This window comes from Aspergillus tubingensis (genome assembly GCF_013340325.1).
Source record: "Aspergillus tubingensis WU-2223L DNA, scaffold_4, whole genome shotgun sequence".
In the NCBI taxonomy this organism is placed as follows: domain Eukaryota; kingdom Fungi; phylum Ascomycota; class Eurotiomycetes; order Eurotiales; family Aspergillaceae; genus Aspergillus; species Aspergillus tubingensis.
Window position 1 is genome coordinate 2,260,955 of NW_023336278.1, and position 26,398 is coordinate 2,287,352.

The 26,398-nt window shown below is 51.1% G+C and overlaps 9 protein-coding genes across 9 annotated transcripts; 3 read left to right on the top strand and 6 right to left on the bottom strand.

Annotated features, from left to right (window-relative positions):
* Window positions 1–2,696: 2,696 nt before the first annotated feature.
* Window positions 2,697–4,337, top strand: AtWU_03293 (MFS transporter; the record flags this gene model as incomplete). The annotated part of the gene is made up of 2 exons (XM_035498406.1): window positions 2,697–2,950; window positions 3,002–4,337. 2 exons carry the CDS (start codon window positions 2,697–2,699, stop codon window positions 4,335–4,337), a joined length of 1,590 nt encoding a protein of 529 aa, XP_035354299.1.
* An 889-nt stretch (window positions 4,338–5,226) lies between these two features.
* Window positions 5,227–7,021, bottom strand: AtWU_03294 (uncharacterized protein; the record flags this gene model as incomplete). The annotated part of the gene is made up of 4 exons (XM_035498407.1): window positions 5,227–6,113; window positions 6,159–6,527; window positions 6,590–6,889; window positions 6,946–7,021. The coding sequence occupies 4 exons, from the start codon at window positions 7,019–7,021 to the stop codon at window positions 5,227–5,229; spliced, it is 1,632 nt and encodes a 543-aa protein (XP_035354300.1).
* A 4,559-nt stretch (window positions 7,022–11,580) lies between these two features.
* AtWU_03295 (SNG1 family protein) lies at window positions 11,581–13,074 on the top strand (the record flags this gene model as incomplete). The annotated part of the gene is made up of 1 exon (XM_035498408.1): window positions 11,581–13,074. One exon carries the CDS (start codon window positions 11,581–11,583, stop codon window positions 13,072–13,074), a length of 1,494 nt encoding a protein of 497 aa, XP_035354301.1.
* A 136-nt stretch (window positions 13,075–13,210) lies between these two features.
* AtWU_03296 (general amino acid permease) lies at window positions 13,211–15,280 on the bottom strand (the record flags this gene model as incomplete). Its single annotated transcript, XM_035498409.1, has 8 exons — window positions 13,211–13,919; window positions 13,986–14,195; window positions 14,254–14,336; window positions 14,391–14,553; window positions 14,611–14,716; window positions 14,768–14,878; window positions 14,941–15,048; window positions 15,115–15,280. The coding sequence occupies 8 exons, from the start codon at window positions 15,278–15,280 to the stop codon at window positions 13,211–13,213; spliced, it is 1,656 nt and encodes a 551-aa protein (XP_035354302.1).
* A 630-nt stretch (window positions 15,281–15,910) lies between these two features.
* On the bottom strand, window positions 15,911–17,035 carry AtWU_03297 (SET domain-containing protein; the record flags this gene model as incomplete). The annotated part of the gene is made up of 2 exons (XM_035498410.1): window positions 15,911–16,144; window positions 16,196–17,035. 2 exons carry the CDS (start codon window positions 17,033–17,035, stop codon window positions 15,911–15,913), a joined length of 1,074 nt encoding a protein of 357 aa, XP_035354303.1.
* A 997-nt stretch (window positions 17,036–18,032) lies between these two features.
* Window positions 18,033–19,374, bottom strand: AtWU_03298 (major facilitator superfamily protein; the record flags this gene model as incomplete). The annotated part of the gene is made up of 2 exons (XM_035498411.1): window positions 18,033–18,418; window positions 18,474–19,374. The coding sequence occupies 2 exons, from the start codon at window positions 19,372–19,374 to the stop codon at window positions 18,033–18,035; spliced, it is 1,287 nt and encodes a 428-aa protein (XP_035354304.1).
* A 485-nt stretch (window positions 19,375–19,859) lies between these two features.
* On the bottom strand, window positions 19,860–21,002 carry AtWU_03299 (putative glycosyl hydrolase; the record flags this gene model as incomplete). The annotated part of the gene is made up of 1 exon (XM_035498412.1): window positions 19,860–21,002. The coding sequence occupies one exon, from the start codon at window positions 21,000–21,002 to the stop codon at window positions 19,860–19,862; it is 1,143 nt and encodes a 380-aa protein (XP_035354305.1).
* Window positions 21,003–22,022: 1,020 nt separating this feature from the next.
* On the top strand, window positions 22,023–24,650 carry AtWU_03300 (2OG-Fe(II) oxygenase; the record flags this gene model as incomplete). The annotated part of the gene is made up of 5 exons (XM_035498413.1): window positions 22,023–22,097; window positions 22,264–23,340; window positions 23,394–23,775; window positions 23,842–24,398; window positions 24,456–24,650. 5 exons carry the CDS (start codon window positions 22,023–22,025, stop codon window positions 24,648–24,650), a joined length of 2,286 nt encoding a protein of 761 aa, XP_035354306.1.
* A 310-nt stretch (window positions 24,651–24,960) lies between these two features.
* On the bottom strand, window positions 24,961–26,387 carry AtWU_03301 (thermophilic desulfurizing enzyme family protein; the record flags this gene model as incomplete). Its single annotated transcript, XM_035498414.1, has 3 exons — window positions 24,961–25,474; window positions 25,544–26,017; window positions 26,092–26,387. 3 exons carry the CDS (start codon window positions 26,385–26,387, stop codon window positions 24,961–24,963), a joined length of 1,284 nt encoding a protein of 427 aa, XP_035354307.1.
* Window positions 26,388–26,398: the final 11 nt, after the last annotated feature.

A 26,398-nucleotide genomic window follows, 5' to 3' on the forward strand; every position in this document is an offset into this window, starting at 1 on the left:
TTTGGTAGCTGGTTTAGTGGTCGGTGTCCTTTCTTCTGTCTTGTGTCTCTTGTCATTGCTGAAATAAAGCAGGTCTGGCGCTGTATATATACACAGTGACCGTGACGTTGTGACCTCAACCTGGTAACAGGCGGTCTATTCTGTATGACTTTCGCCAGGGATGCAGTATAACAGGGGTTAAGTTCTCCCGTAGACTAACTCCGTTGATGGAACTTATTGTTCGGGCTTTATGTCTCATCGAAAGAGTGACGCCCCTCCGGTTGCAACAGTTTCACCATCGCGGATGAAGCTTCGAGCCATGCAGATGTCAGTAGGATCTTGCCATGAACTCCCGTCTTCCAGTGTACAAATGTAACACTCAGGTTGGTGGTCGGGAATTGTAGGTTCAACGTTGATACACTGTCCAGGAAAGACAACACCCCGGCTGGGGCAGCACTCACGATTCTTTCCCCAGTGTCACACCAAACCAGGCCTTTGGCAGGTTATGATACACATTAGTGGGACAAACCAGTGAACTCTCGTCAAAGGAGAATTTCTCCGACCGATGGTCGCTACGGCTCAAGGTTCACTAATGCGCGGGGACCGCACACGAGCACTGACAGCACACGACACAGACAATGCATGGCTACCATTCATGATGGCAGAGACCGTGCGTTCGCTCTGGCCTATCAAGTTACTGCCCATCACGTCTATGTCACCATAGGACAGACAACATCGGCGTGGGGTCTTTCATACCTCGCGCGAAGAATGCAAATAGCAACGGCAATATATGGAAAGGATACCAGGCGTCTCCAACTCCTTGTGCACCTAAATTTCCAAAAGTGCGACAACTAGCCTGGTGGAGTCCCTGGGCCGGCTCATTTCCGAAATACAGCCACCCCATGAGGGAGGCAACCCGAGAAAAGCTCACCTCGGACTTCTCTGCGAGACAACAATGTCCGGGCCAACCAGGACAGAGCCAGTTGAGTCGGCGTCTGGAGACCACCAGATGCCAAGATGGGTCAACGATCCATGCGTCCACAACGACCGGGGAGAGAGGAGGTTCTTGTCGCGCTGCATGGCTCAAGCAGCCCAGAAACCAGCATGTCCCCGGAGTACTCCGTAGACAGCGGACAATTGATTCCGTGCGAGTGATGAGCGGCACGGATGAGGCCTGGTCAACATCAGCCAAGTGGATGCTAATGTGGGCAGACCAGCTGTGACCGAAAAAAAGAGCTGAGCAGCGCCAGCGACCGCACAACAAATCAGCTTTGAGGCTGGATGATCGATGAAGCAGACAAGGTCGATTGATTGGTTGTTACACCTGCACGTTATCCACGAAGAGGTCCGGCCAAACCAGGTGCGGCAGAAGGTCCACGCGTGTCCAGATACCCAGCTATATCCGTGCTGTCTACTGTCTATTCTCTACCGTCTACTGTGTACACCGTTCTCCGTACTTGGTTGATATAGTATTAGGTGAGGGGCAGTTCTGACGGGAAAGGATGCCGACAGCCGATATGAGAGCGATGCCCGTAAGCAAGCCGACCGTGGTGGGAGCGACATACCGACCGACTCATTCACCGGGGAGCTCAGCTTTTTGGTTCTCCGTGGGACCTAAACCGACTCGAAGGTGCCGTATCTAGTGCTTACCAATGGCAAGTGGGGAATAAGCCTCCGAAAAAACAGCCCGGGGATTTTAGTGTCTTGTCTGTTTGGCGTCGCAAGTTGGGGTTGGGGTTTGGGGCTGATGGCATTTAGCCTAAAAGCCGGTGGAGGGCGGCTGGGAATCACAAAGGTTCCAAATTATTAATATTAACACTGACGGTGAAAAACGGTTGCTTGTTCTTCCTAAGGCAGCTGAGTTCTGCCTTCTTTTCTTGTGGTACACGATAGGTAGATAAGGTGCTTACCACGGAAGAGTACTAGTTATTGGGTGCAATGGTAGCAGCTAATCTATCTCGCTAGCAGGGGGAAAAAAATCCAACGCGGTGTGGCTGATTCTAGTTTGTTGTTAGACCAGAATCAGCTCACCGGAAGCATCTCGGCCCAACAAGGGCAGGGAAACAGTTTTGCTGGACAGCATCCACGGCAAATGGAACAGCCGGCGGGGGGTCGGCAATCCTGCCTGGGGAAATGCGTATCGGCCGGGCGGCCCACGACCGTGCGGATTCGGTGAGTCAGAGAAACAAGGGCAACTCCACGGGGAGACGAAAGGATGGAGGAATAAGGAGGAGACGATCCCCTGGAGTGCAGCGACACTAAGCGCCTTTTGGGTAAGGCGGCCAAGATCCCGCCTTTATCGGCCCTCTTTTCTGGAATCCTCGCCCGGATGCCACGGCGCCCTAAAGCTTGACCGAGGCTTGAACCTGACGCTCAAAGCTTGCCTCCCGACACCGGATTACCCTGTAACCAGCTCGGTCATACCCCGAAAGAGATGGAGAACACGGCTGCAACTGGAGAAATCTGGAGTCGAAGCTTATGTGCCCTCCATCTCATTGGTAGACCATCTGCAACCCTCACCGGCCAGTGGAGTTGGGCCATGGCAAAAGACTGCACTCGGGGAACGTCACGCGGCGGGTTGCTGATGCCCTTTTGCCCCTCGCGCCGCAGATATTTCTTTTCCTTATTAAAAGTATTTCCTCCCCTGATGATCTGATCTAACTTTTTTGTTCTGTATCCTGTTAACCTAACATCTCTCCGTGCCTGGCGTCGCGACCATGACCGAGGAATCTCACGTCGGCGACCTGTTCGCCACTGCCGACCAGAAGCAAGAGATCTCGGATGTACACCGTGAGACTCTTCCGCTGGTCGTCACCGAGGAGGAAGCTCTGGCTCGCGCCAGGAACCAGCCTGATGAAGCCCTCCCCTTGCGTATCACCTTTGGCCCGCAAGATCGGGACAACCCGCGCTGCTGGGGTTACTGGCGCAAGTGGTACATTACCTTGTTTGCCAGTTTCTTGAACGTTATCACGTATGTCTACTGCTAACCGCCTGTGTCTCGACCCTACTAACCCAAATCCAGCACTTGGTCTTGCGGTTCCTTCTCCTCCGGAGCCACCGGCATCGCGGAACATTTCCACGTGTCTACTGAAGTCACTACATTATGCCTGTCCATGTATGTGCTGGGATATGCCATTGGACCTGTCTTGCTGGCTCCTCTTTCCGAGTACTTCGGTCGTCAGCCCGTCTACATCGTCTCGTGGTTCATCATGTCCCTCTTCCAGATGCCTCTCGCACTGGCACCTAACATTGGCACCATTATTGTCTGCCGTTTCATCGCCGGTTTCGCCGGTGGTGCCCCCTTGACCAACACTGGTGGTACCATCAGTGATCTGTGGGAGCGTAACCACAGTGGTGGCCCCATGGCCTTCTACGGTCTCAGCAGTACATTTGGCCCGCCCATGGCCCTAGTGGTCAGCGGCTACATCGGCCTGAACCTGAACTGGCACTGGATTTTCTGGATTATGATGGCCATCACTGGTGGCACCTGGATTGCGCTGGTCCTGACTGTCCCGGAAACGCGCCACAGCATCATCCTGCAGCGCAAGGCCGCCCGCGTGCGCAAGCAGATGCAACGCGAGGGATTGCGCTCCGCAGAGACCACCACCGACCTCCACGCAGAAGACCGCAAGGGCCTGCACCAGCTGTTTGCAATCACCCTCACCCGTCCCTTCCGCTTCCTGTTCACTGAGCCTATCACCACCTTTTCCGCCATCTACAACGGCTTCCTCTACGGGCTGGTCTACCTGTTCAACGAAGCCTTCCCTCTCGTCTTTGGCGAACCCAACGGCCACGGCTTCAACGTCGGTCAACAGGGTCTCTGCTTCCTGGGTATGGCCATTGGCCCTATCATCGCCTGCGCCCTGTCCCCGCTGCAGGAGCGGTACTACCTGCGCCGCGTGGCCGAGAACAGTGGCCGCAGTGTCCCGGAAGCGCGCATGTGGATGGCCCGTGTCGGCTCGCTGCTCATCCCGATCAGTCTGTTCTGGTTCGGCTGGACCAGTTACCGCTCCGTGCACTGGATCGTCCCCATCATTGCGTCGTCTTTCTTCGGTGCGGGTCTTTACATCGTCATCCTCAGTATCCTCAACTATGTCGTCGACAGCTACCAGACCTACTCTGCCTCCGCGTTGGCCGGTGTCATCCTCGTCCGGAACCTTGTCGGTGCTGGCTTCCCCCTGTTCGCTACGCAGATGTACGAGAAGCTCGACTACGAGTGGGCGTCCAGTCTGCTGGGCTTTATCGCCATTCTGCTTGTGCCGATTCCATTCATCTTCTTCTACAAGGGTCGTGCCATTCGGTTGCGCAGTCCTTGGGCGCGCGAGCACTTTGACTCGGATGAGGATAGTCCGCACTAGTCTGGTCCTACCGAAGTGTCTGTCTGTATATAAATGCATTAGTATGACGTTATGATATAATTAGATTTTTACAACGTTATTATTTTCCTCTATATTCTACCCACGCTTTTCATAGTTGTAAACCTGATTCTTAAGGCCACTGGGCCTTGACGTTGACGTTCAATACTCAGTTGATCCTTCATAGTACTGCTCGCCCCATACTAATATATATATGCATCCACCACCCCGCACTCTGTTTCCAAACAGCCCCAACATAACCCCTAAGAACCTCGCAGCATCATTATATACTATATCAACTACATAATATGAACCACATCCGAATGATAAAGCACTATTTCCATCCCTAAGAGCTACAACAATCTACATGGCGAACATACCCCCGGTCGCAGACTAGGCCACTCATGGCTGCCGGCAACCACCGGAAGAAGGAGAATACGTCAACGTCACATACGTGGACTCTTTCCCACTTCCCACCAGGATATTAATATCAGGAGAATAATAATATGCCAAGTTGTGCCATGTCAGGACCCGTCGTGGAGGACGGTGACGTTGGACTGTGGGGACAGGCGATTCAGTCTGGGGGGAGATGGGATGGGGACGGACGGACGGGGAATTTCAAGTTAAGACTTAAGACTAAAGAGGGTCAGGTCACTACTACTGGTTCTTATTGCATAATAGAGTTGCTTGATTGGGTTAGACGGGAATCGGGCGGTGATTATGTCATTGGATGAGTAAGGGGTAGACTAACTACATTGGGAAGGTAGTGTTCCTTGCTTGCTGTGATGTTTTGTTATTATTGTTGTTTTGGATGAGACGCGAAACGCGTATACTAAGGCGTGGAAGTGTGTTATTATCCTCTATTTATATGTATAATGGATGGAAACTGGTATTAAGCGTCATCTGGAAACGGCCACATCTGCCTCGCCTCCTCCGGTGACTTCTCTCCCGCCATACGCTCGATAAACATCGCCAGTAACTCCCGGTTCTGGCGTCGCTTTTCCTTGATGTCTAACTCAGGTGATATCCATCCTTCAGCGTCTGTATCTAGACACTCCTGTGCAAGATGCTGAACTCGATGCCACGCCTGGTATTCAGCAAACTGTCGCTCATGCGTCTGTATTTCTTCTTCCGTGAAGGAATATGGACTCGATCCGGTAAAGCCTAGGTTGGACCAGTTCTGAAATATCTCCATCAGACATGCCCGAAGGGGAATAACTCCCACCTCAGACACCTCCCCACACCGGGTGAACAATTCTCGGAACACTCGCGGCACGTTTCTTGCAATATGTGCGGGTCGGTTCTCGAGGTAGGTCGCAACTTCGTATGCTTTTGCTAGTTTTGCCTGCGACCATTCGCGTCGAGCCAGCAACTTGTTCTCATCGTCCATATTGTCGTACCCATCAGGAAGCTCAGGACTCGTGAAGCCTTGGGTGTAATTCTCTGGGGGCTTTAGGAACTCGGGCCATCGGGACTGGAGGAATAAGGGCATAACTGATATGGACTGGAAATCGATGACTGAAACTATTCGTGTGCGGTCGTCGGGCGCAACGTAGATGTTACCCATGTGTAGATCGGTGTGCCAAAGTGTAGGCTGTGCGGATTGGCCTAGTAAGGGATGAGAGTCTAGCATGGGCATTAGGCGTATCGTGAAGTCGAGAAGCTGGGCTTGTTCTTCCAAGGTGCCTCGATAGAACATGGCTGAATTGTTTGGTATCGTTGAGATTCGGGATAGCTCGCGCTTTGCAATGAATATACCCAGTTCCGGTAATGTGGTCCCTATGAATGGTAAGTTTGAGTAACGTTAAAGGTGCAGAGACGAACAAGGGCCTTGATCCTTAAGATGGTCCGACTGGACGTCGAATTGACGGTCAGGAGAAGGGCCGATACAGAATGATTGCGATGGATCGACATGGTCATCTAGCTGTAGACACCGATGACCTGAGTTCTGTAGATGGTCACGCAAATATAAACCACCGTAGGCAGGAAAACGAATAGCTGATAACTGCGCCTCGAGCTTGGTCAAGTTCTGAATAAGTTGCAACTTCTCGAATTCTGTCATGTCACCCCACACACGAAACAAGGGGACACCACTAGCCTTTTCCATCACGGTATACTCGGAACCCACGGAATTTCCCCTGTCTGAAGACCACGACAGTACCCGGGGAACCGGGATTGTGGCATTTCTGCGTACTTCACAGTCCCATCAGTGATCACATGCGCCGGAGAAAAAGAGAGAGCGAAGGACGACATACAGTATTCAAGGACACCCACCTCGGATGCAGTTGTCAGCCCTGCAGGTCCAGCAATTCGACAAGGGATCTTAGCAACGACTTCTGACCCATTCTCCTTTCTCATCAGGAGAGCCTTGCTAAATCCACCCTCCAATTTGCTCACGCTTGCCACGGGAGATGGAACGTCACCCACAGCCGCAGCTACACTGCAGAGAGCATTGAGATCGAATTTTGCGTAGCGTCGAGCCAGCTGATACTCTTCATTGACCAGGAATCGGCCGTTTGTATATGCAAAGAGTTCATCCCGGCTGATTGGTTTTCCTACTTGAGTATCAGTAACTTAGATATGTTAGCTTTGTTGTTTGACGGGCAATTACCGCGACAAAGGATGGATAGCGGGGCTGTTGACTGAGACCGTCGTATCCTTCTGATCCCTCTCAATATGGAGAACATTGTATTCTCCGTGGTTGTTGTGGTATCAAGGCAAATAATGGATGTGTGACATGAGCCAAGGCATCATCCCTGCATAGATACTAGACCACAATGGGCTTAGTGTGTGTCTGATACGTTCTATGCGCTGGTAGGTAGCATATAAACTCGCCCTTGACATGTTGTGTACTAACTAGTTGCAGCTGTTATTCGACGTGATTATTTACCAAAATTGACTTTTCTGCTTTATGGCATCTTAGCCTTAAAATATGAGGGCCGCATCTTCCCTCTAAAGATACCCTATCCATCATCCCATGAATAAGATCTATTCCATTCATACGAGCCTCACGCTCGGCTTCGTCGATGAAATGCTTTCCCCATATGTTTGGATCGAGACAGAGATAGTGATACTGGTGCCAGAAGTTGTATGCAGCATCATAATCAAGCATGTAGTTGCGCAACAACATCCTCCACTCTTCATCTTCCTCGCAACCCGAGAATGAGACACAAAGAGACTCACACCATACAGGCATGTACGCGGCCGTCTCCCAATCAATGATTCCAGTAACAGAGCCATCCTTTACCATGATATTGCCATAGCTAAGGTCCCCATGTGTAAAGGTATACGGCGTAGCCGGCGGCATCCGACGTCGGAGTAGTCTCCGCACGGCCTCGGGAACAGATTCATACAATGCACCCTCCATCTCTTTCCAAAGCTCTTCATCTGAAGCAAATGAGCCGCAGGGACAAAACTTCTGAAGACCTTCAAAGCTAGCGGTAGGTAATATTGGTCCACCATCAAGGGATTACCCACAATCGGATTGGAGTTCGCCCCGTCAACGCCTGGATATTACCATAGAGCATTATGATATGCGCGATGACAGTGTCGATGTCGATACGATGGCCTTTTGCGTTTATGAACCTGTGGCGAAGGATCCGAGTCTTCAGGATCTTGATGGGCTTATGAGACATGCATTCACAGTCTGTATGGCCTATCTTCTAAGTCACCCTAATTTGTCAAAGGTGTACGCGTTCACGGCATTTGGTACTAAGTGTAGAGCATGGTCGTGCTCAAGGGAGGATGAATGGCTGGAGCCGCTGTTTGGCTCGGTGGATGGGTCTGATTCTCGAGATTACGTTGATATTCACTCGCCTGGGGCTTCCCGGATCAATGAAGTTGTCCAGTTGATGAAGAATGAATGCGGAGCATATGATTATGAGAAATTGTTAGCAGAAGCTGACTCCTGTATCCTCCATCAGAATTCTTGAATGAATATCTGTGGTCGCGATGCAGTTTTGTTCATCCCATTTTGGTCATTTTATTCTTTCCATAAGCCAACAGTCTTCTCTCTCATATGCTCCGTAGATAGAGTTCTCAGGCACAACGACGCAGCAAAATTGTCTGATCATGTGTCTGCGCAACGTATGTGAAGATTCCTGTACCAATTACCTGATATGGTAGAAGTTTCGATATCATGATGACATTCAATAATATTCCGTTAAAGACGAAGTCGAGTTATCTATGTGGCTACTGACATCTGTCTTATTCGATGCTTTTGGATGCATCGAGTCACTGAAAAGAAGCGTAGGCCATAAAGCCACAATTTCACATGGCATGGTCATCCTGCGCATTACTCTCGGCAGGTCTACAGGCGCCGTCGCTTCAATCGAAGCGTTGTGTTAATTCAATAGCACTGGAGTGTACGTGAACTTGAGTTGGATTTGTGGAAGCTTTAAAAAGCCATGTAGTACCCACTAATAATAAACCACAAGTCTATCGCCCAACTCACTAAACCACCATGCGAGTATCCCTTGACTAGGTAGAAGTTTCCATTCACCCCGATGCAGAGTGGCCACTACTGGGTCTTCTGCATTTCTGATGTCCTTGATAGCGTCCTTTTTATTTAATCGCTCCTAGGGCGACTACGAAAGGACTGCATATCTCTTCTTCCAGTCCGTAATCCCAGCGAATCTGTCCATTGGACTCGATGTGACCATCGGTATAGAACATCAAGATACCCAGACAAGGATGATGCGACTGTGTCCGGTCCCTGCACACTTGTACCTTAATCACGCCCCTTAATGTGGCCTTGGTCATATACCATGGTACGAGGTCGACGCCGGGATGGGCCCCTGGAGGCCCAATGGGGTAACGTATTAGGCCCGAGGCTGGAGTCTCGCCATTATGTGAGTTATGGCGGGTAACCCCATACACCGCAATGCTGTGGGGGCTTAAATCCATGCCATCGTGAATTATTCCGGAAACTGGACCATCAGTGTGCCGAACCATAGGGATGTATTTACTATCTCTAGTAAACGTGCGTGGAAATACTGCTCCGAATGTCATGTCTCTCCCGAAGAATGTATGTACCTAGCCGGTCAGTCCCTGAGATCAGCCATGGGATGGGAGCACTTACAATCAAACCATCAATGTTTGTTCGACTGGCGGGGTGTTCCCACTTCCGAGCGAAAACCCCTTGGATCTTCTCTTGGTCATTCAACGGAAAATAGAACCAGTATAAAGATGGGTTCATCCATGGCTCTCTACGGGCATGCACCTGTTCGAGAAACTCCCAGAATGCTTTGTTGCGGCCCGAGAAGTTGTGGATCCCGACTATGTCAACAGGGCCATCGCAGACGACAAGAATGCCTTCTACTTGGCTTCCAAATTTCATATGGTGGAGTTTAGCCATCTGTAAGTCGTGATGTATGATACCTGCTAATGGGTGGAAAATGGGCGTAATTGGGGAGGTCCACGTCAACGGCCAGAGACGTGTTGCTTCGTCATCGTAGATTTTAATCTCCTTTGTTATGAGACGCTAAGTAGGTCAGCTAATGCCCGGATACTGAGGATGGAGTTGCTTACAGTACGGACATCCCCCAGCTTTGGTTCAAAATTTTCCACGTCGTATATCTCGTACCATGGTGACTGATCTTGTGTCGGAGTAGCTTCACGGTCGAGAAACTGGATCCATCGCACACCAATGTGGTCCGTTGAAGCGATAATTTTGTGAATGGTCTGGGGTAGCTGTATATGGAAAACTTCCATTCCTTCAGTTGCCTCAATTGGTATATTGCTGATATGTGACAGGTACCAATGATCTTGGCAAACAATCCGCGATATCCACAAGTCTTTGTCGAGGTGGAGCTCTTCACTCAAAATTTCTTCGCTCTGTCGAATATATTCAATGAGCCGGCGGGCCTCGCCTAGGACAGCCAAGTACCAGCATGGTCCAACGAACCCCGCGATCCTGCGTCGCATCTCCGGGGGCAATTCATCAAAAAAGCTTTGCTTGAAGGACTCTGCGATAATGCATGAGGTATGTTTAGACGAGAGACCCTCCAGAATTGTTCCGGGATGTCTACGTGGATAACTCTTGCCATAAAGTAATTCCGTGTCAACAGCGTAATCCTTTATATCCTTCATCGAGGGTCTGTCAGATGGGTCGAAGCTGGCCAACAGAAGCTGATAACACCGGGTGTGAATCCAAAGTCTTGGGATTGGATTGCCACCACACTCTATGCATTCAATCCCGCACTCACTTACAGTCTGGAAAGATACTTGGTCCCCGTCAAGGTCTGCGATTGGGTTAGATGATACTGCGCGAGGTTTGAGGGGCCAAAAGCTCACTTATTATCCGTTCACCACCTGTTGGCCAGTCCCCGCATAGAGCACAAGCACTCTGTAAAAGATGAACTCCTTGTGACATGGCTATGCAGCTGTTCGTGGGCGGAAATGTTTCGTTACCGACGGGCAATTTTTAATGATGGCTGATGAGAACTATTGCCACCTGGTGCCATGATGCTGACGCGCCAGTGGGAGCTGTAATAATATTTATAGATTGTGTCATTGGCACACGATACTACTCCTACCACGTAATACAGCTTCCAGTGATTCGATTGAGATACAAGCGAACGAAGAGCTTTTCGGGACTTGCCCGTTATTAATTAGGTGTCCTTGTCCCTCTTGGTAGGTCATTCCTACTAGTCAGGGCCTGGGATCTTATGGAAGCGACGCGAAGGTCCAAGCGCTGGGGATATTGTCACTGCCGAATGGCAGTCATATTGGGAAATTGCGTGGTTCTGCCTTTCAATTCGGCTGTCTACTACTCATTATCCTACAATATTGCTTTGTTCAGTAGTACTAAACTGGAGATTCGAGCTGATATGCATATTCTGTGCTACCGACATGGCATTGGTTCTCAACCGGAAGCCCTGGGGTACTTCCGCTCAATTTGGTAGTGGGCCTCGGAAGTTGTATATAGTATCTATGAGAAGCACTTTTAAGACAGCACTTTTTTTACATATATGCACTGCTATAGAGCGCAGACAGTGACTACTTTTGGTAAGTATCAAGGTCCCGTATCCATCTAATTCGATGACTAACCCTTCCAAAGAAGGAACAAACAAGGTTCAACGACCGGTTCTCGTATCCATCGCTCAACCATGGAATCTCCCTCCGACTTGACTTCCCCGCGATTCCGGCTCAGCCCTCGACTCACACCGGGAGATTGCCGTATCTTCACGACCTCTGGAGGTTATATCTCAATAGAAGAAAATTAGACCGTCCCTAGGATACACCCATGGCCCTGTATGCTGCTGCCCGTCAACGCCCTCACCGCAGCATCCACGACCCGGAGGTGCGCCCGCTGCGTCTAGCCGTCCTCAAGGCTGCCACCATCAACCTGCTCATCTTACAACTCCTCTTCCTTGGTCTGTTCTGCTATCTGTTCGGGTCCATCTGTCAACAGACCACTCATATTCATAATCTCAATGTCCTCTTCGTTGACTACGATGGTGGGGCCATCGGTCAGGCCGTGCGCACTGCCTACCAACAGCTGCAAGGATCCGGCTTCCCCACCCTCCGCGAACAGTCAGTCCAGGCTTATCCCAATCCTGCGTCGATCGTCTCCACCGTCTGCAATATTCACTACTGGGGAGGTCTGTACATCGTCGAGAATGCTTCCTCGCGCCTATCAGCTGCTCTCACCGGCATCGGGACAGCAACCTACAATAAAAGTGATGTCATGACCCTAGTCTGGAATGAGGCGCGCTACTCCACCGTCGTAGATTCTGCTATCGAGTCCAACATTCTGTCGTTATCTGAAGCTGCTCGCATCATCTACACCACTACCAACGGTCCTGCCATCCTTCAAACTATGAACACCTCTGACCAGACAGCCATCGCCACCCTCGCTGACCCCTGGACGCTCTCCACTATTAACATCCAACCCACCACCCAAGGCTCCCGCCTCATCTACAACACTCTAGTCGTCATCCTCATCCTCATCCAAGAGTTCTTCTACCTTGGCTACCTCAATGGTCTCTATCAGCAATTCCACCTGTACACTTCAGTTGACGCGCACCGCATCGCCATCATCCGTCAGCTCATCTCGGCCACATACACCTTCATCGGCTCGCTCTGCACTACTGGCGCCATCTGGGCCTTCCGATATGGCTGGCACGTCAACGGCGCCCAGTTCATGATAACCTGGATGGCGCTGTGGTTATTCGCGCATCTGAACTTCCTCGTCTTGGATGTATTTACTATTTGGCTAGCACCGCCATTCGTTCCCATGGCCCTTATTTCATGGGTTGTGTTGAATGTTTCATCAATTCTGTTGCCGTTCGAGCTGTCTCCAGGGTTCTACAAATGGGGATATGCGCTTCCCGCGCATGCTATCTTCCAGGTGATGGTGGATATTTGGTCCGGTGGTTGCAATCCCCAACTGGATTATGCGTTGCCGGTTCTATTCGCGTATGATATTGTCGGTATGGTGCTCAGTAGCCTTGGGGTGTATCGGCGGGCGCATTATGCGGTGTTGGCGGAGGAGGAGAAGAAGGAATCGCAGGAGCGTTTGGCTGTTGATGCGGAAGGAGAGGCAGAGAAGGTAACCCCCGGTACTAATGGAGAGGAGGGACCTGCCGGGGTGGCAGAGGCAGAAGAAGGGGAACCATCAGAGACGCAGCCAGAAGGAATTGGAGAGCGCATCAGGGAGGAAATGTCGCGGCTTGAGAGAGTGCACACCACCCGGCAGAACACGGGGCCATCGTTCGATCTACCATACACCGACTAGTTACGGAGCAGAACCTATAGGATATAATCTATAGCAATTACTAGGATCGGTTTTCCACTGCACCTTATGCGCAACACCCTCATTCCTATGCAACGAAGCATCCCCATCCCATCTACTCCCCAAACCCCAAATCAACCTACTCAAACAACCCATACCAAACCCTTGCAACCCCCCTCCTCACAGGAACCACCATTCCAGCCTCATACTCATCAATCTCCTTCTTCAACCCACCCAGCCCCAGATCCGCCGTCCCAGGCCAGACATACCTCGTCCTCTTCACGACCTTCCAAAACCCAAACGCGACCACAAAAAACCCAACCATGGTATAATCCAAAAAGAACGTCTGCACATCCCACTGCCCATCCAGGAATATCTCGAACCCAATAATCAGCGTCATGACTATCGTGCCCACCAGCGCGAACCACCCCGCATACGGTTGCAGCACTCCCTTATATGGGAGTGTATCCCGGGATATACCCTGTCTGCGCAGTGCCGCGTAGAAATGCAGGTATGTAATGCATGTGCCGACGTAGTTTAACAGGTACGAGGCGACGATTATTCCCACGAGCCAGTTTAGTACGGTCGCGGAGCTGTTGCTTACTTGGAGGAAGCCCAGGAGGCAGAATGCTAGCGAGGCGCCGACGGCGTAGTAGGGGAGGCCGTTGCGGTTGCAGCGCGCGAAGAGGGATGGGGCGCGGCCTTCGAGGGCCATGCCGTGGAGGGTTCGCGCGGCGGAGAAGACCAGGTTGTTGCCGGCGGAGAAGACAGAGGTCATGATTAGGGCGTTGACGATGTCCGGGAGGACCTGGATGTTGAAGTGGTTCATGGAGATTACGTAGGGGGAGCTGGAGAAGATATGGGTGTTAGAGGGCAGAGTCTGGATAAATTCATTTGGGTAGGGTCGGACTCACGCAGCTCCCGTGCCACTTTCGTGCCCCGATCCTCCTAAGGTCGCAGCCAATGTAGGATCATTGTAAGGTATGAGTATACCCATTGATAGAACACCCAGGATGAAAAATGTAACTAGTCGCCAGGGGTACGATGCGTAGGCCTTGCGCATTACTCGTCGTGGCCGTGCGGCTTCTGCCGCGGCCATGGATATGTACTCAGGGCCGACCATACTGTCGCAGTGGTAAGTTTTGGAAGTAGATGGAGGTTAGGTGGATGGGTTGGTCGTACGTGAATGAGGCTTGGATCATACATGCTAGAACGCCGCAGAAGCGCCCGATGCTCCCGGGTTCAATGTAGGACACAAATGCCCCCTGCGTGGCATATCATCAGTCTGGATTGTGCCTAACGATGAGAGATGTAGTCACCGGATTACGCCAGTATCGAAAGCCGTACACATCGTGCCGGGGATTGCCTCCGACCATGGTTATGAAAGTGTATAGGAGAAGTCCGACCATGAGGAAGATCTTGAAAAATGACAGATAGAACTCTGACACTCCAAAGAAGCGAACAGTGAATACGTTCAATAGCCTGAGACCGAATCAGTCATGTCAAAGATAAAATGGTCTTGGGATTAGAGGTGCCCACGTGTAAAGCACCAGCATAATAACCACCACTGCAGCTACAGGTACACGATCCGTCCAGTAGGTGAGGAGGATGTTGATAGCGACGATCTCGTACGGAATCCCTAATGCTGTTGTTGAGGTTAACCTTCCACAATCTGCTGAGAGGGTTTACCACTAACCCATGGTGAAGAAGAAATTCCAGCCCATGGCAAAGCTAAGGGCATCATCTACCCAGTGACCGGCGAGGCGAATGAATGGAGAGGGTATGGGCGCATAGCAGACCATCTCCGCTGCAAGGGTCAGCTCAGCTCTGCCGAACACAGGAGAAAAGGTTCGAATGATATAGGCTCACCAAAGCATTGGTTGACAGCGAGTATGATAGGCGTGTATGCGAGGAACCCAATCAGAAGACCTGCTGGACCTGCCTTAGGCAACATAGCACCCGCCTGGACGAAAAGCGCTGCAGACAGTTAGTCGGGGGTTTGGGGCCTTGGTTCTTCTATGCCACCGGCATGCCGACACGTACATGTTCCTATGGCTCCCCCGACCGCGAAGAGCTGAACCTCTTTTCCGCCCAGCTTGCGATGCAGATGCTGCGATCCGGCCGTGATATTCGGGGTTTCCGGAGACTCTGAAGCATAGTCGCTGGTCTCGGCCACGCCAGGGTCAGGTTGGCGGTACTTGGTATCCATGTTTGACAGCTGCACATGCTCACATTCCTAATCACGAGCATTACCTTTTATTTAAGCGCCAGCACTCGATCATACCGCTTTTGAAGTTTGAGATTGCCCCCACGTACTTGCATTAGGAGCACGGCGTTAGGGCGCTTCGGGCGGGGTTCGGCCTATGAGAGGAGGGCATCCACTTGAGATGCAGATAGCTCTGTGCGATCATCCTGGCCTGTTATCGAATCGAGATGTTGGGCAGCCGGCGATCGTGTAGCCTGATCTTGGCCGGAAAATTGGTGAAGGAGGAACACATTAACGTTTCTTTTATCCCGAGAGAGATGTCTTGTAGGGTTCTAGAAGAACGCGAGGAAGGAGTCTAAATTAGCTGCTAACAACCCGATCGACAGCACATGTCGCGTGAACTATTGAGTCGGACCCGGGGAATTGGCATAATTTATGAAGTCACGGAACACGTGGATGTCTTAACTCTAACCAAACATATTTATCATCTCTTCTATCAATCATTTATATAACTTCATACCAGGACCAGCTGGTGATGCGTCGGCGCTGTAACTGCAATGAAAGAAACCGAGCCAAGAAAATCCCGAAAACACTAGCCATCATCGGGCCCATAAGCATCTTGGTGCAAACACTCTATTCCAAGAAAGGCAGTCCAACCCAGTCGGACTCCTTTTCCGATGGCTCCTCAGCCGAACATCGGTCACATCCGCAGACAAACCTGAACAGACCCTGGAGGTGATCACGACGGGACTTAAGATCAACACGTTTGCTGAGGTCGAAATAGGATATGCAGCACTCTTCGCCGGCTGCGATGTCCCTCGAGGCAGTGAATACCATCCGTCCGTGATGGTCTGGTTTATGCATGATCTTGGTCGGTCGTGTTAGCTAATGGTCAAGGAGGGACTTGGGAGCGCTTACATTAGGACTGCACGAATGGTTGGCAATCGCTGCTCGGGGATACACGGCCGCAGCAAACTGCTCTCCCCGGTCCACAGGGGGTTCTGGGACTGGATATACACCCGTTTCCCGTGGATACAAGCCAAAGGAGTTGGCTTCCTCCCGGCAGATCAGAGCAACGATGTCGTCGGCACTCAAGCCGTGTGACAGAACCGGACTACTGCGAAGGTACTTCTTGACCAACGCCGTCCATGACCGTACCTGGGAATGGGCCCAGCTGTCTATCGAGCCACAGAAGGACATAATAGCATCCCAGCCACCCTTGAATCGCTGATTCGTTTCATTGTCTGTATCAGACGGCTGCTGTCGCTCCATGTGTCGGGAAGCGAGGATGCGGACAATCAGCCACATCATTCCAAAGTTATATTCTCCCCATTTTGCGCGGATGGGAGCGGCGTATCTCTGCAGCCAGGTGCACTCGAATTCATGGCGCAATTGATCAGCTTCCTGGCAGGTCGGACCGCACCAGACTACATCTGTGAGACAGCGATTGGGACACGAGATTCGTCCCGAACCGTGTTGCGTCTGACGACTACAGGTTGGGTTGCTGCACAGAAGACTATCGCTACTGGCCGGATCATCGACGACGGGAATGAGCGCATAGGGCACGTCAATCATCAGAAGCTCGCCCTGGCGGATGGGTTGGGAGGCACGCAGCTGGCGGCCTTTAATCGGCACCACGTCCTGCTCTAAATGGGGATGTACCCACGGAACCGACGTTGATTGGGATTTATTAGGGACATTGAGGTGCTCTGCGGTTGCGAGGAGCCGTTTTTCGACTGTTGTTGTTGATAAACTCATGATGGGGTGCTGCTTAGGGTCACTGAGACTCGGAGACTTGGGTTGGTTGTTACGCAGACGAGCTGGCTATTTCGGCACGCCATTTTCCCCCATTTTTCTTCCTGTCCCTCTTCCCAATTTTTTTCTGCAGTTCGTCAGCGAGCTCTTATCTCCATTGCCCGATTCGGGTCCACTCGGATCACGTCTGAATGGTCAATCGGTTTGCCATCATCGTGAAGGAGCCAATGACGACGGCAGTAGCATGGAACCGCAAACCTCAGTGGATACTGCGGATCTTCCATGCCAAAGCCTGGAACGCAAGCAGTGCGAAGCCATCGAATGCTGCAGACAGCACAGATGGGAGTTACAGCCAGCCATGAATGCTGCAGTATGCGCAATATTCCTTATACATGACACCATCGGATGGCTGCGGTGGATGGATTTTAAGATGCAGACTGGTCTTCTGTAGCTGGAATGAAACTTTTGGATAGGGCATTGTCTCGAAATTTGTGGTATATCCGCATTAGACCTTCTTATCGATACCATGAATGCATTACAGCCGACACCCGAAGAAATAATAATGATATTGGCTTCAAGTAGCGTGGCTTGTCGACAATCAACTTTCCCTTCAATTTTCCTTCTTTTTCTTTTCTCAATTATTGCGGGAGGCAAACCTGCCTCAGGCAGTGCGCACACGGTTGCTATGCCTTCTCTGATTGGCTGATTGATTACTTCCCAGATGGGAAATCTTCAGCTGACAAATTTTTCCCACTCGTTCTAGACTGGGACTAGCTCTGCACATGATTAGTACAGCTGCCTGAGGCAGCAATAGATATGATATAGTCAAGAAAGATAAGCACAATAAACTGAGATGTCATTCCTAGTTCCAGTCTTCAACTAGTAGTTTACTACTTCTGAATGCATCACCTGAGTCAAATACACCCCCTCACTATCCCACTAGCAAAGTATCCACGGCGCACAAAAGGAAATAAAAAATGTCAGGATCCGCATTCCGTCGTCAGTCCGTCTTAATGAAATCCTTCAGTTCCATTCCATCTTCATCAAGGAACCTTCCCAATCGAAGTTCCCAAAAGTGGGCATCATGGCATTCGTGCTCGAGGTACTGCCAGCACAGGTACTTCGAGCTTCTGGGATCGTACCATCTTGGCTGCCTGAACCGATCAATGATGTTCACAAGAGAAGTGTAGTTGTGATACAGGAAGGGTGCCTTGAAGTCCGATTTGGCCAGGTTGTGTGTGTTAAGGTTCTTCGTAAGGGCCCCATACAGCATGGAACTGCATTCGAATGAGCAACCTCTCTTCCCGATCAAATATTCTTCTTGCACACGATAGACGTGGCCCATCAATCCTTCAATGGCCTTGATTCGGCGGGCGTTGATTTCTTCTATTGAGTTGTCAGCAGTGGACTCCGTATTATACTGATTAGATAGAAAACTTACCCACGATACGTGCCGGAATCGGAAGACCCAGAGGTGGCATGTGTGCTCTTCCTTCCTTGATCAAAGTCAAGCTCGCTGCCTTGAAGACACCCGGCATTTGGAAAAATATGCTGATCCAGAGCCAGATCACAGCGTCGCGATAGCCGTCGTCGGGCCCATAAGGGTTGAGCTTCGCAATCCAGGGCCGTGCGGCGAAGCGTACTGCATCACTGACATCGTAATAATCAGCGACGACGCAGACCTTGCCAAGCATATCTAAGTCGACTTTGTCAGGAAGTTCATGACTTTTGCAGTGGATGATCTTCAGGACGTAAAGAAGCGCGCATTCGTCCCAACATTCTGCTGTCGTCAGCACTGTTCCATCCGCCTGGAATTCAACGCTCTCTTCCATGCCGGCGGAGAGAAGGGCCTTAAAGTACGGCGACGCGGCCATAAGATGCTTCGCCGATGCTTGGAAGGTAACCACGACCTCGGTCTCACTCTCACTCTCATTCCCATCGTTTCTAGCCTGGATCTTTTTCTCGATCTCTTCCCTGACACGTGTGCGCGCTCGTCGCTCCTCTTCCGTTAGCAGTGAGCTCGGAAGAATATCAACAGGTGGCCCGCCGATTCCCCAGATGCCACTCTCCGGCTCACTCGCCTCGACTTGGTCATCAGATTGAACGATAAGTGGAACTACCGAGAGCTTCTTATACTTCTCTTCCATGATTCCTGCATCTGTGGCCATTGCTATCCATCGTTGCAATAGCTCGGAATCCACGACCTGGGAGCCGGCCTCGCGCGCTACTCCTGGCTCAAAGGAAACGAAGGGCTGATTGGGATACATCAAACCGATGAGTATCTCGCCTTCGTCATCGAGTATATAGTCTGGTTGCTCCATCTCTGATGTTTCCTCCTCCATCCTTGGACTGCTCTGACGTACTTGGCCAGGTAGGAAAGCGAGATGAGCAGTCGAGTTGTATGGGAAAGGTAAATGAGAGAATGTGAGATAGGAGAGTGTGAGATAGAAGCAACACTCCATCGTGGAGCTGAAAAGTAGTAGAATCCATGGCCAGTTTGAGGATTCACTGTCTTGCTCGGCGCTGGTGCTCTTCTGTGCCTGATTGGGCGATCACAGGTCGAGGTGAACGGCAGACCCGCGTCAAAATATCCAACTTGAGACTCTCTGCTCCCAGCCGCACTGGTTCGAACTCACCCATCTCAGGAAAATGCAGAAGTTGGAGGAGAAGACGGCGAGGCAAGCCTTTATATATTAGATATGTCCATCAGTCCCGTGATGGGCAATCACTGCACAGTCCCATGAATGTATTGCGTGAATCTAGCTCTCTTTCATTATTAACGCGCAAGCACTATTCCAGTGACACATAAGCTCAGCGAATGGCCGGCTCAGCGAATGGCTGCCGCCGCCACTAATGCTTCACAGGCAGAACTCTGCGTAGATGCATTAGCCGCAGTGAAAGGCCCTGACCAGACGGGGCCGAGTTGATTCTCATCGCCCCGGTCATTCTGCCAGATGCTATTGGCATTCTGCTGCAGAAACTGCTTCACCCCGTCTTCAGGACTAGCCTGGTATAGCATCTGAAGATTTCGCATCAAGATTCCCTTGAACTGTGGTGCATCCCCGGTGCAGTTCGGATCACAGGATTCCTTGAGCACCCCATTGGCATCGCTCAATGTCTGTATAGCTGCATCGGCAATCCGCTGCGCTGTGGCTATATACGATGTATTTGAGGCTAGCTGCGACAACTCGACCAGTCCCCCTAAAATCACGCCCTGATTGTAGCTCCAGACTGTTCCATTGTTATTCTGACAGCTTGTCAGATCCAGTCCGTCATTTATGGTATATTGACTATTAATCAACCCGCTATTCTCAAACCAATCCCATTCTTTCATTGCCCAGTCGAGATAGTAAGATGCGTTATCGGTTTCTCGTCGCCCTAGATGAGCAGCGACGCTCAGGAACAGTTCATTCTCGATAGCGTTGTTGCCTGTATGACTTTTGTCCCACCAGATCCCCCCGCATGTGGTATCCCACCCGGCTGTCATGTCATCAAAGATGTTCACCGCAGTGTCCAGGTATCGCTGATCCTGAGTTAAATCGTAGGCCTGAATCCACGCCAGCGCCCACCACCCCTCGTCGTCGTAGTAATCATTGAGAAATTCAGTACCAGATTCAGTATCGCTCAGGGGTGATTGACGCTTGTATTGCGACGTTGGTTTGCGAACGCTATGGGAAAGAGTGGACTTCGGGGCTTGGATGAGTGTGTTGTTGAATGTGGCTGAGCTCGAGTTGAGCATCGAAGAATCCAGTGCTGTGAGATCGCCCAGGACGGTCAGGCAAATGGCACTATTCCACCAGCCGGTCGTATCCCACAATCCTGTAGTTTGATTGTACCATTTCTGTAGCGTGTTCACGGCAGACTTGGCGTTGTCAAGATATGGTGTGGTGGAGGTGAGGGTTAGTTGACTGGGAGATGAGGTGACGAATGAGGCAAGCCCCAAAAGAGTATATACTGCTGATGCGACCATTGTCAGGATATGAAAGGTGTCAGAGGGGAGAATGTCTGACGCTGATTTTTATATCTTAAGGGCGCGTAGGGCGCCGATCCTGATGTCATGTGGAATGCTCACAAGGCATCTAAAACACAGGAATCCACACCGAGGGCGGGAGAAGGTCAGATTGATCGATATCCATTTTCTGCATGAGAGCGATAGCTTTCTTTACATAAATTTGGCCTGTGATGGCACAGGATGTTTGGGTTACACGCGAGGCAGGTGATAAGGGATCTGTGCGCACTATGAAACAGGAGAATCGAGTTTGTCATGCTTTCCAGTAGACATTGCCAGCTACGATCGCAGAAGCTAGTAGGTCAAAGGTTACCGTCCTTTCGATTGTGAAACTCGGCTGCTTGGACAGACGTTCGATCGCAGTAGTAATGGGGTACAACACTCATGTGTCCAGTCCATTTCAAGCTTCTGTTCAGGTAGTAATTATTCTAGTATCGCTCACCACCGAGGTTGAATTTCGATCCAGTACAGGCAAAAGACAATAGTGTCTGAGTACTTCAACAATACAATATTTCCTTGATCAGAAGAAAGATTTATTAGAGCAATTTAGTATCAAACGAAGTTCCTTGCATTGACAGCCCGTCCCGTACCTGTGCAACACTAACTCAATACCCCGACGCCCAGGCTGGATGTTGATCGGATTCTTCCCAGTTCATACACTTACCAGCCTGGACTCATCCGGCCTCTACTGCCAGTCGAGACTCTAAACTATTGCCATGCGTGACTTATTTAACGTGCCGCAGCGCTCGTATGCAGGTTACCCTTGTTCAGACCTTGAAGCTCCAGGCTGCCGCTCTTGCTGCCTGGAGGTGATGCATCCCTCGGCACCTTCCATGCCATCATTCTTGCCCTATCCTCACCTCATCCGGACTCTCCTCCCTCCACTATAAATACCCATCCCACCTCACTCGCTGCCGTTTGTTTCAATCCCCATCACGAAGTCTACTACAACAACTACCTTCGCCATCAACAAGACGGAAAATGTCTCGCTCGCCAGCCCATTTTGAGCGCACCCTTGTAGATCTGGAGGATTGGGTCAACAAGACTGCCATCGAGGTAAGTACTCTGTTGTGTGTTGGCTGGTTGATGTGGAAATCCATCTTTGAGGCTTGTTCTTTCACATTCTGTTTTTTCTACCATATCTCTTTTATTTTACCATGGATATATACCGATCATGATAGCGTCTGGACCATCCTGAAAACGTGCTGATATAATTTGACAGGACTGCAAAGTAGATGCCTGCGTTGACAGGTTCCTTGTCCGTGTTTACCGGCTAAACCGTTCCATCCTGAATCAGTTGGAATCTAGACCATACTATGGCTTTGGAAGAAGAGCCCCCAAGAAGCACCCAAAGCCATTGGAATGGAGTGGGGAGGGTGCCGAGGAGCTGCGGGAAATTGCCTCTGAACTCAGAGACAATTTGAATCGCCTTCTTCCGGGCTATGTCGAGGAAAACACTGATGTCCTTAGAAATGAGAAAGTTCTTCGAAGGATCAATAGCCGATGGGAGGCTGTCGGCTCCAGGGTAGTCTGTGACCGGGAATATCTGCAGCAAACTTCCGACAAAGATAGTCTCGATGAAGTTGATGAGGACCCGGAGGATATGGAGACAGATGATATGGAAACTGAGGGTACCGACGCAGCAGATACTGAATCTGAGGATAGACCAAAACAGGAATCCAAGGGAGACGTGCGTGAGACAAAGGGCCTTGCAACCCCTGTACCTGGTTTCATGGATCGAATCCTAGATACCTTGAGTGCGGCACGCGTGGCAACAGCGGAAGAGAAGAGTACCACCGGATCTTCGTCCTTAGCGACTGCTGCCTTTACACAGGCATGCCAGCAGTTGAGAGAGGCAATTGAGAGCGAAACCTCGTCTGCCTTGTTTACATGTGGAGGCAACATCCCGATTGCGAATCCCAACGGCTCTGAGCAAGCAGCAGCTGGACCTACTTCACCCCGTGTGCAGGTGGTTCACTGGGGTGCCGAGCACGACTCCACCGCACAAAAGCTCACACTCCCAGTGCTAAGTGAGACCAGCGATGGTTCAATCCATGAACTCCAAACACTTCTTGATGCTTGCCAACCTGCGAGTTTTGGTAGGGGTGGGCAGGACATCCTTGACCCTGAATACCGTCGGGCAGGGAAGCTTGACCCCGACCGATTTTTGACGAGCTTCCACCCAGCCGACTTTGGCATAATTGAGCTCATCGAGCAGATCCTTCTACCTGGTATCAGTAGTGAGACCGAGAATCGATTGCAATTCCGCAAGCTGAAGGCTGAGTTGTATAAATTGAATGTCCGTTTGCTCCCGTCCCTAACATCATGATGTGCTGACTGAAACCACTGCAGGTATACTCGGGCCCTTCTGGGCATTTCCGAAAGCATGTTGACACGCCACGCTCGGAGCACCAGATTGGATCACTCGTGGTTTGTTTGCCATGCCAATTCGAGGGAGGCAACCTGACTGTGCAGCATCACGGGCAGATGGCCAAGTTTGAATGGAGCCGACAAAGTAGATCTAGTATCCAATGGGCAGCCTTCTACTCGGATTGCGAGCATGAAATCGAGACGATCAGAGCGGGCCATCGGATCACGCTCACATACAACCTATATGTACGGGAAATGCCCGGTGCCATACTCGCTCCCATCCGTCCCGTGCTTGATCCACACACTCTCCCACTTTATGGGTTGATTGAAAGTCTACTCACCACCCCTGGATTCATGAAAGATGGTAAGTTGCCCCCAATCAATGTCTTCTTTGTCCTCCGAATATACCATGTCTGATGGTCTGTGTTAGGCGGCGTGTTTGGAGTCCACTGCTCCCATGCCTATCCCCATTCTTCGGATATAGCCGGGCTCCAGCTCCCGCGTTCATTGAAGGGCGCCGACCTTGTCGTCTATGCGGTTTTTGAAGCGCTTGGTATGGATGTCAGCATCCTCCCGGTTCTGGAATATGATGAAGACTATGAAGATAATGGGGCACCCTACTTCGCCGACTCTGAACAGGACTCAGGCTCTGAGCAAGACTCAGATTCTGGGCCTGGGTGGTACCACAGAAAATACCGGCGTTCTGTTCCGGAAGATTACCTGGCAAAGGGCAAAGAGTCTTCCCTCAGGTATAGCGAAGTGTACCCTTGGAAGTCTAGTAGTGCACTTCTTGATGTGGACCAGCACTGGAAGCGTTTGTTGTTGACACGCGAAGTGGTTGATGTGATAGAAGCCTTCTCGTTTGGAGAAAAGCACCACCTGCCAAAGAAGCCGAACAGCCTCTACGAGGAATGGGGTGTCCGTGTGGCTCCGCGTCTCCAAAGGTACATTAGGTCTGATCGCGGACAGGAGGAAGACCTCAAAGAGGTAAGCTACATCTCAGATCTTCTTGTGGACTTTAAAACTAATCTTTCCACTTGCCAGGTGACCAACGATGTCTGGCCGTCATACTACCTCCCCGGCATTACCTGGCTTGGCGAAGCCAAGCATAAGGAGATGACATTTTCTCACATATCTTATGGCAATGAGGCTAGTATCGGCACTCGTTATTCCTGTGCGGTGATCTTGGCCGTTATTCCGCCCTTCAGTCAACGCGGCCAAAGCGGGAAGATGAAGTAGTCCAGGGAGAGTAGCAGAAATCTCCTCGTGAAATCAGACTGAGTGAGCAATTACTACTCGCTCTGCATGCTTTGTTAGTTAATTGCCATGAAATTGAACTTTAACCCTATATCTCTACCTTCATTGGTTTCTGTAGCTGTCTTTCATTCATATTCGGGCTTCATTTTAAGCAACATGATGGTACACTTACACAGTATCCGTGGTATACAATCGTACTTTACGGGATCTCGTGACAGTAGTCTACACCAACATCTCAGCTATACAATCGTTGGAACATGTATATTCATAAAGCTCTATCAGTAAATGCAACTTAAGTATACCACGACGGCTCCGGCACCTCACCCAACAGAGCATACCTCCCCAGCTCGCGATTCTTATACGCCACCGGGTCATGCAGGGTATGTGTCCGAATATCCCGCCAGAAGCGATCCAACCCGACCTTCACAGCCGTCGCCCTCGCACCAGTAACCTCAAAGATCCCCGAGGTCACCCTCAATCCCACATCCGTAGTAACCACCTTAACACTGGCAACCCACTCGGCTAACTCACCCCGTTGTCTGGCCGTCAACCCAGGCCGATTCTCCGAGTGTTCGCGATACAAGGATGAAATCTCCTCCCCAGCCCGATCAGCCAGCGCCTCTGCCGCACGGAGATGCGCGAAGAAGTTCCCGTATCGCTCGAGAATGTAGAACTCGTCGGTCGCGGAGGCCTTGTTGTCCCCGCCGAAGGGCCACGGACGGGTCGTGCTCACGGTGTATTGGGATGCGAAGGCTAGTGCGCCTTGGGCGATGCCGAGATAGAAGTTGCTGAAGACGAGTTGGATTCTGCGCTCTCGGTTAGCATTACGGTATTCGTCAATGAATATAACGTGAAGGAAGGAGAGTATGTCATACGTCGGAAGCAACAAACTCGCAAACGGCACGCCCAGAACCTCTTCACGCGGCCTCTTCAACACATTATCCCAACCCAGTGCATCTGTCCACGGCGCACGCACATTCTCTATCTTGACTCCTCCGGACTCGGTCAAGCGTAGTCCGATGTTATTCCAGTTATGGGCGAATTTGATCCCCGCCTGTCGGGTCTCGACGAGTGCGAAGATGTGCTCGCCTGTTCCTTCCAGGACACCCTCTAGGACGGTGAGGTCGGAGACCACACCGCCTGTGTTGAAGAATTTGGCCCCGTTGAAGATAATGTCGTCTCCGTCGGAGGTGATGGTTAGATCGCTGTCGCGGGGATTGACGGCCCCGCCGACGAAGTAGTTGTTTGTGATGATCCATTGGTGGATGCGGTCGGCTTGAGAGGGGGTGCCGACGATGTTGGCGGTTGTGGACCAGAGGAGGTGGTAGCCTAGGAGCATGCCGATTGATCTGGTGGATTTTGGTTAGTATTGCTGTGATGTGTTGTGGGTGGGATTGAATGGAATGGGTAGGAGAGTGTATACCCGTCTCCTTTGGCCACCTCGCGAATGGCCTTGTATCCTACGCTCCAGGGCTGTTCGCCTCCGCCGTATTTCTTGAAACCCAGCAGCTTCAACAGTCCGGAATGTTTGAGTAGAGCTACCTCCGCCCGTGGGGACTTGTTCTCTTGCTCGCGCTGTGCCGCATCCTGGCTTAGTACGGTGGCTACTTCACGCGCCCGAGCTAACCAGGCGTCCGCAGTGTCGGGTAATGAGGCCCATTGGGTTTTGTAGGCCTCGTAGACGGCTGGATCGGTGGCTGGGACGTCGGATTGGGTCATGGTAATAGTGG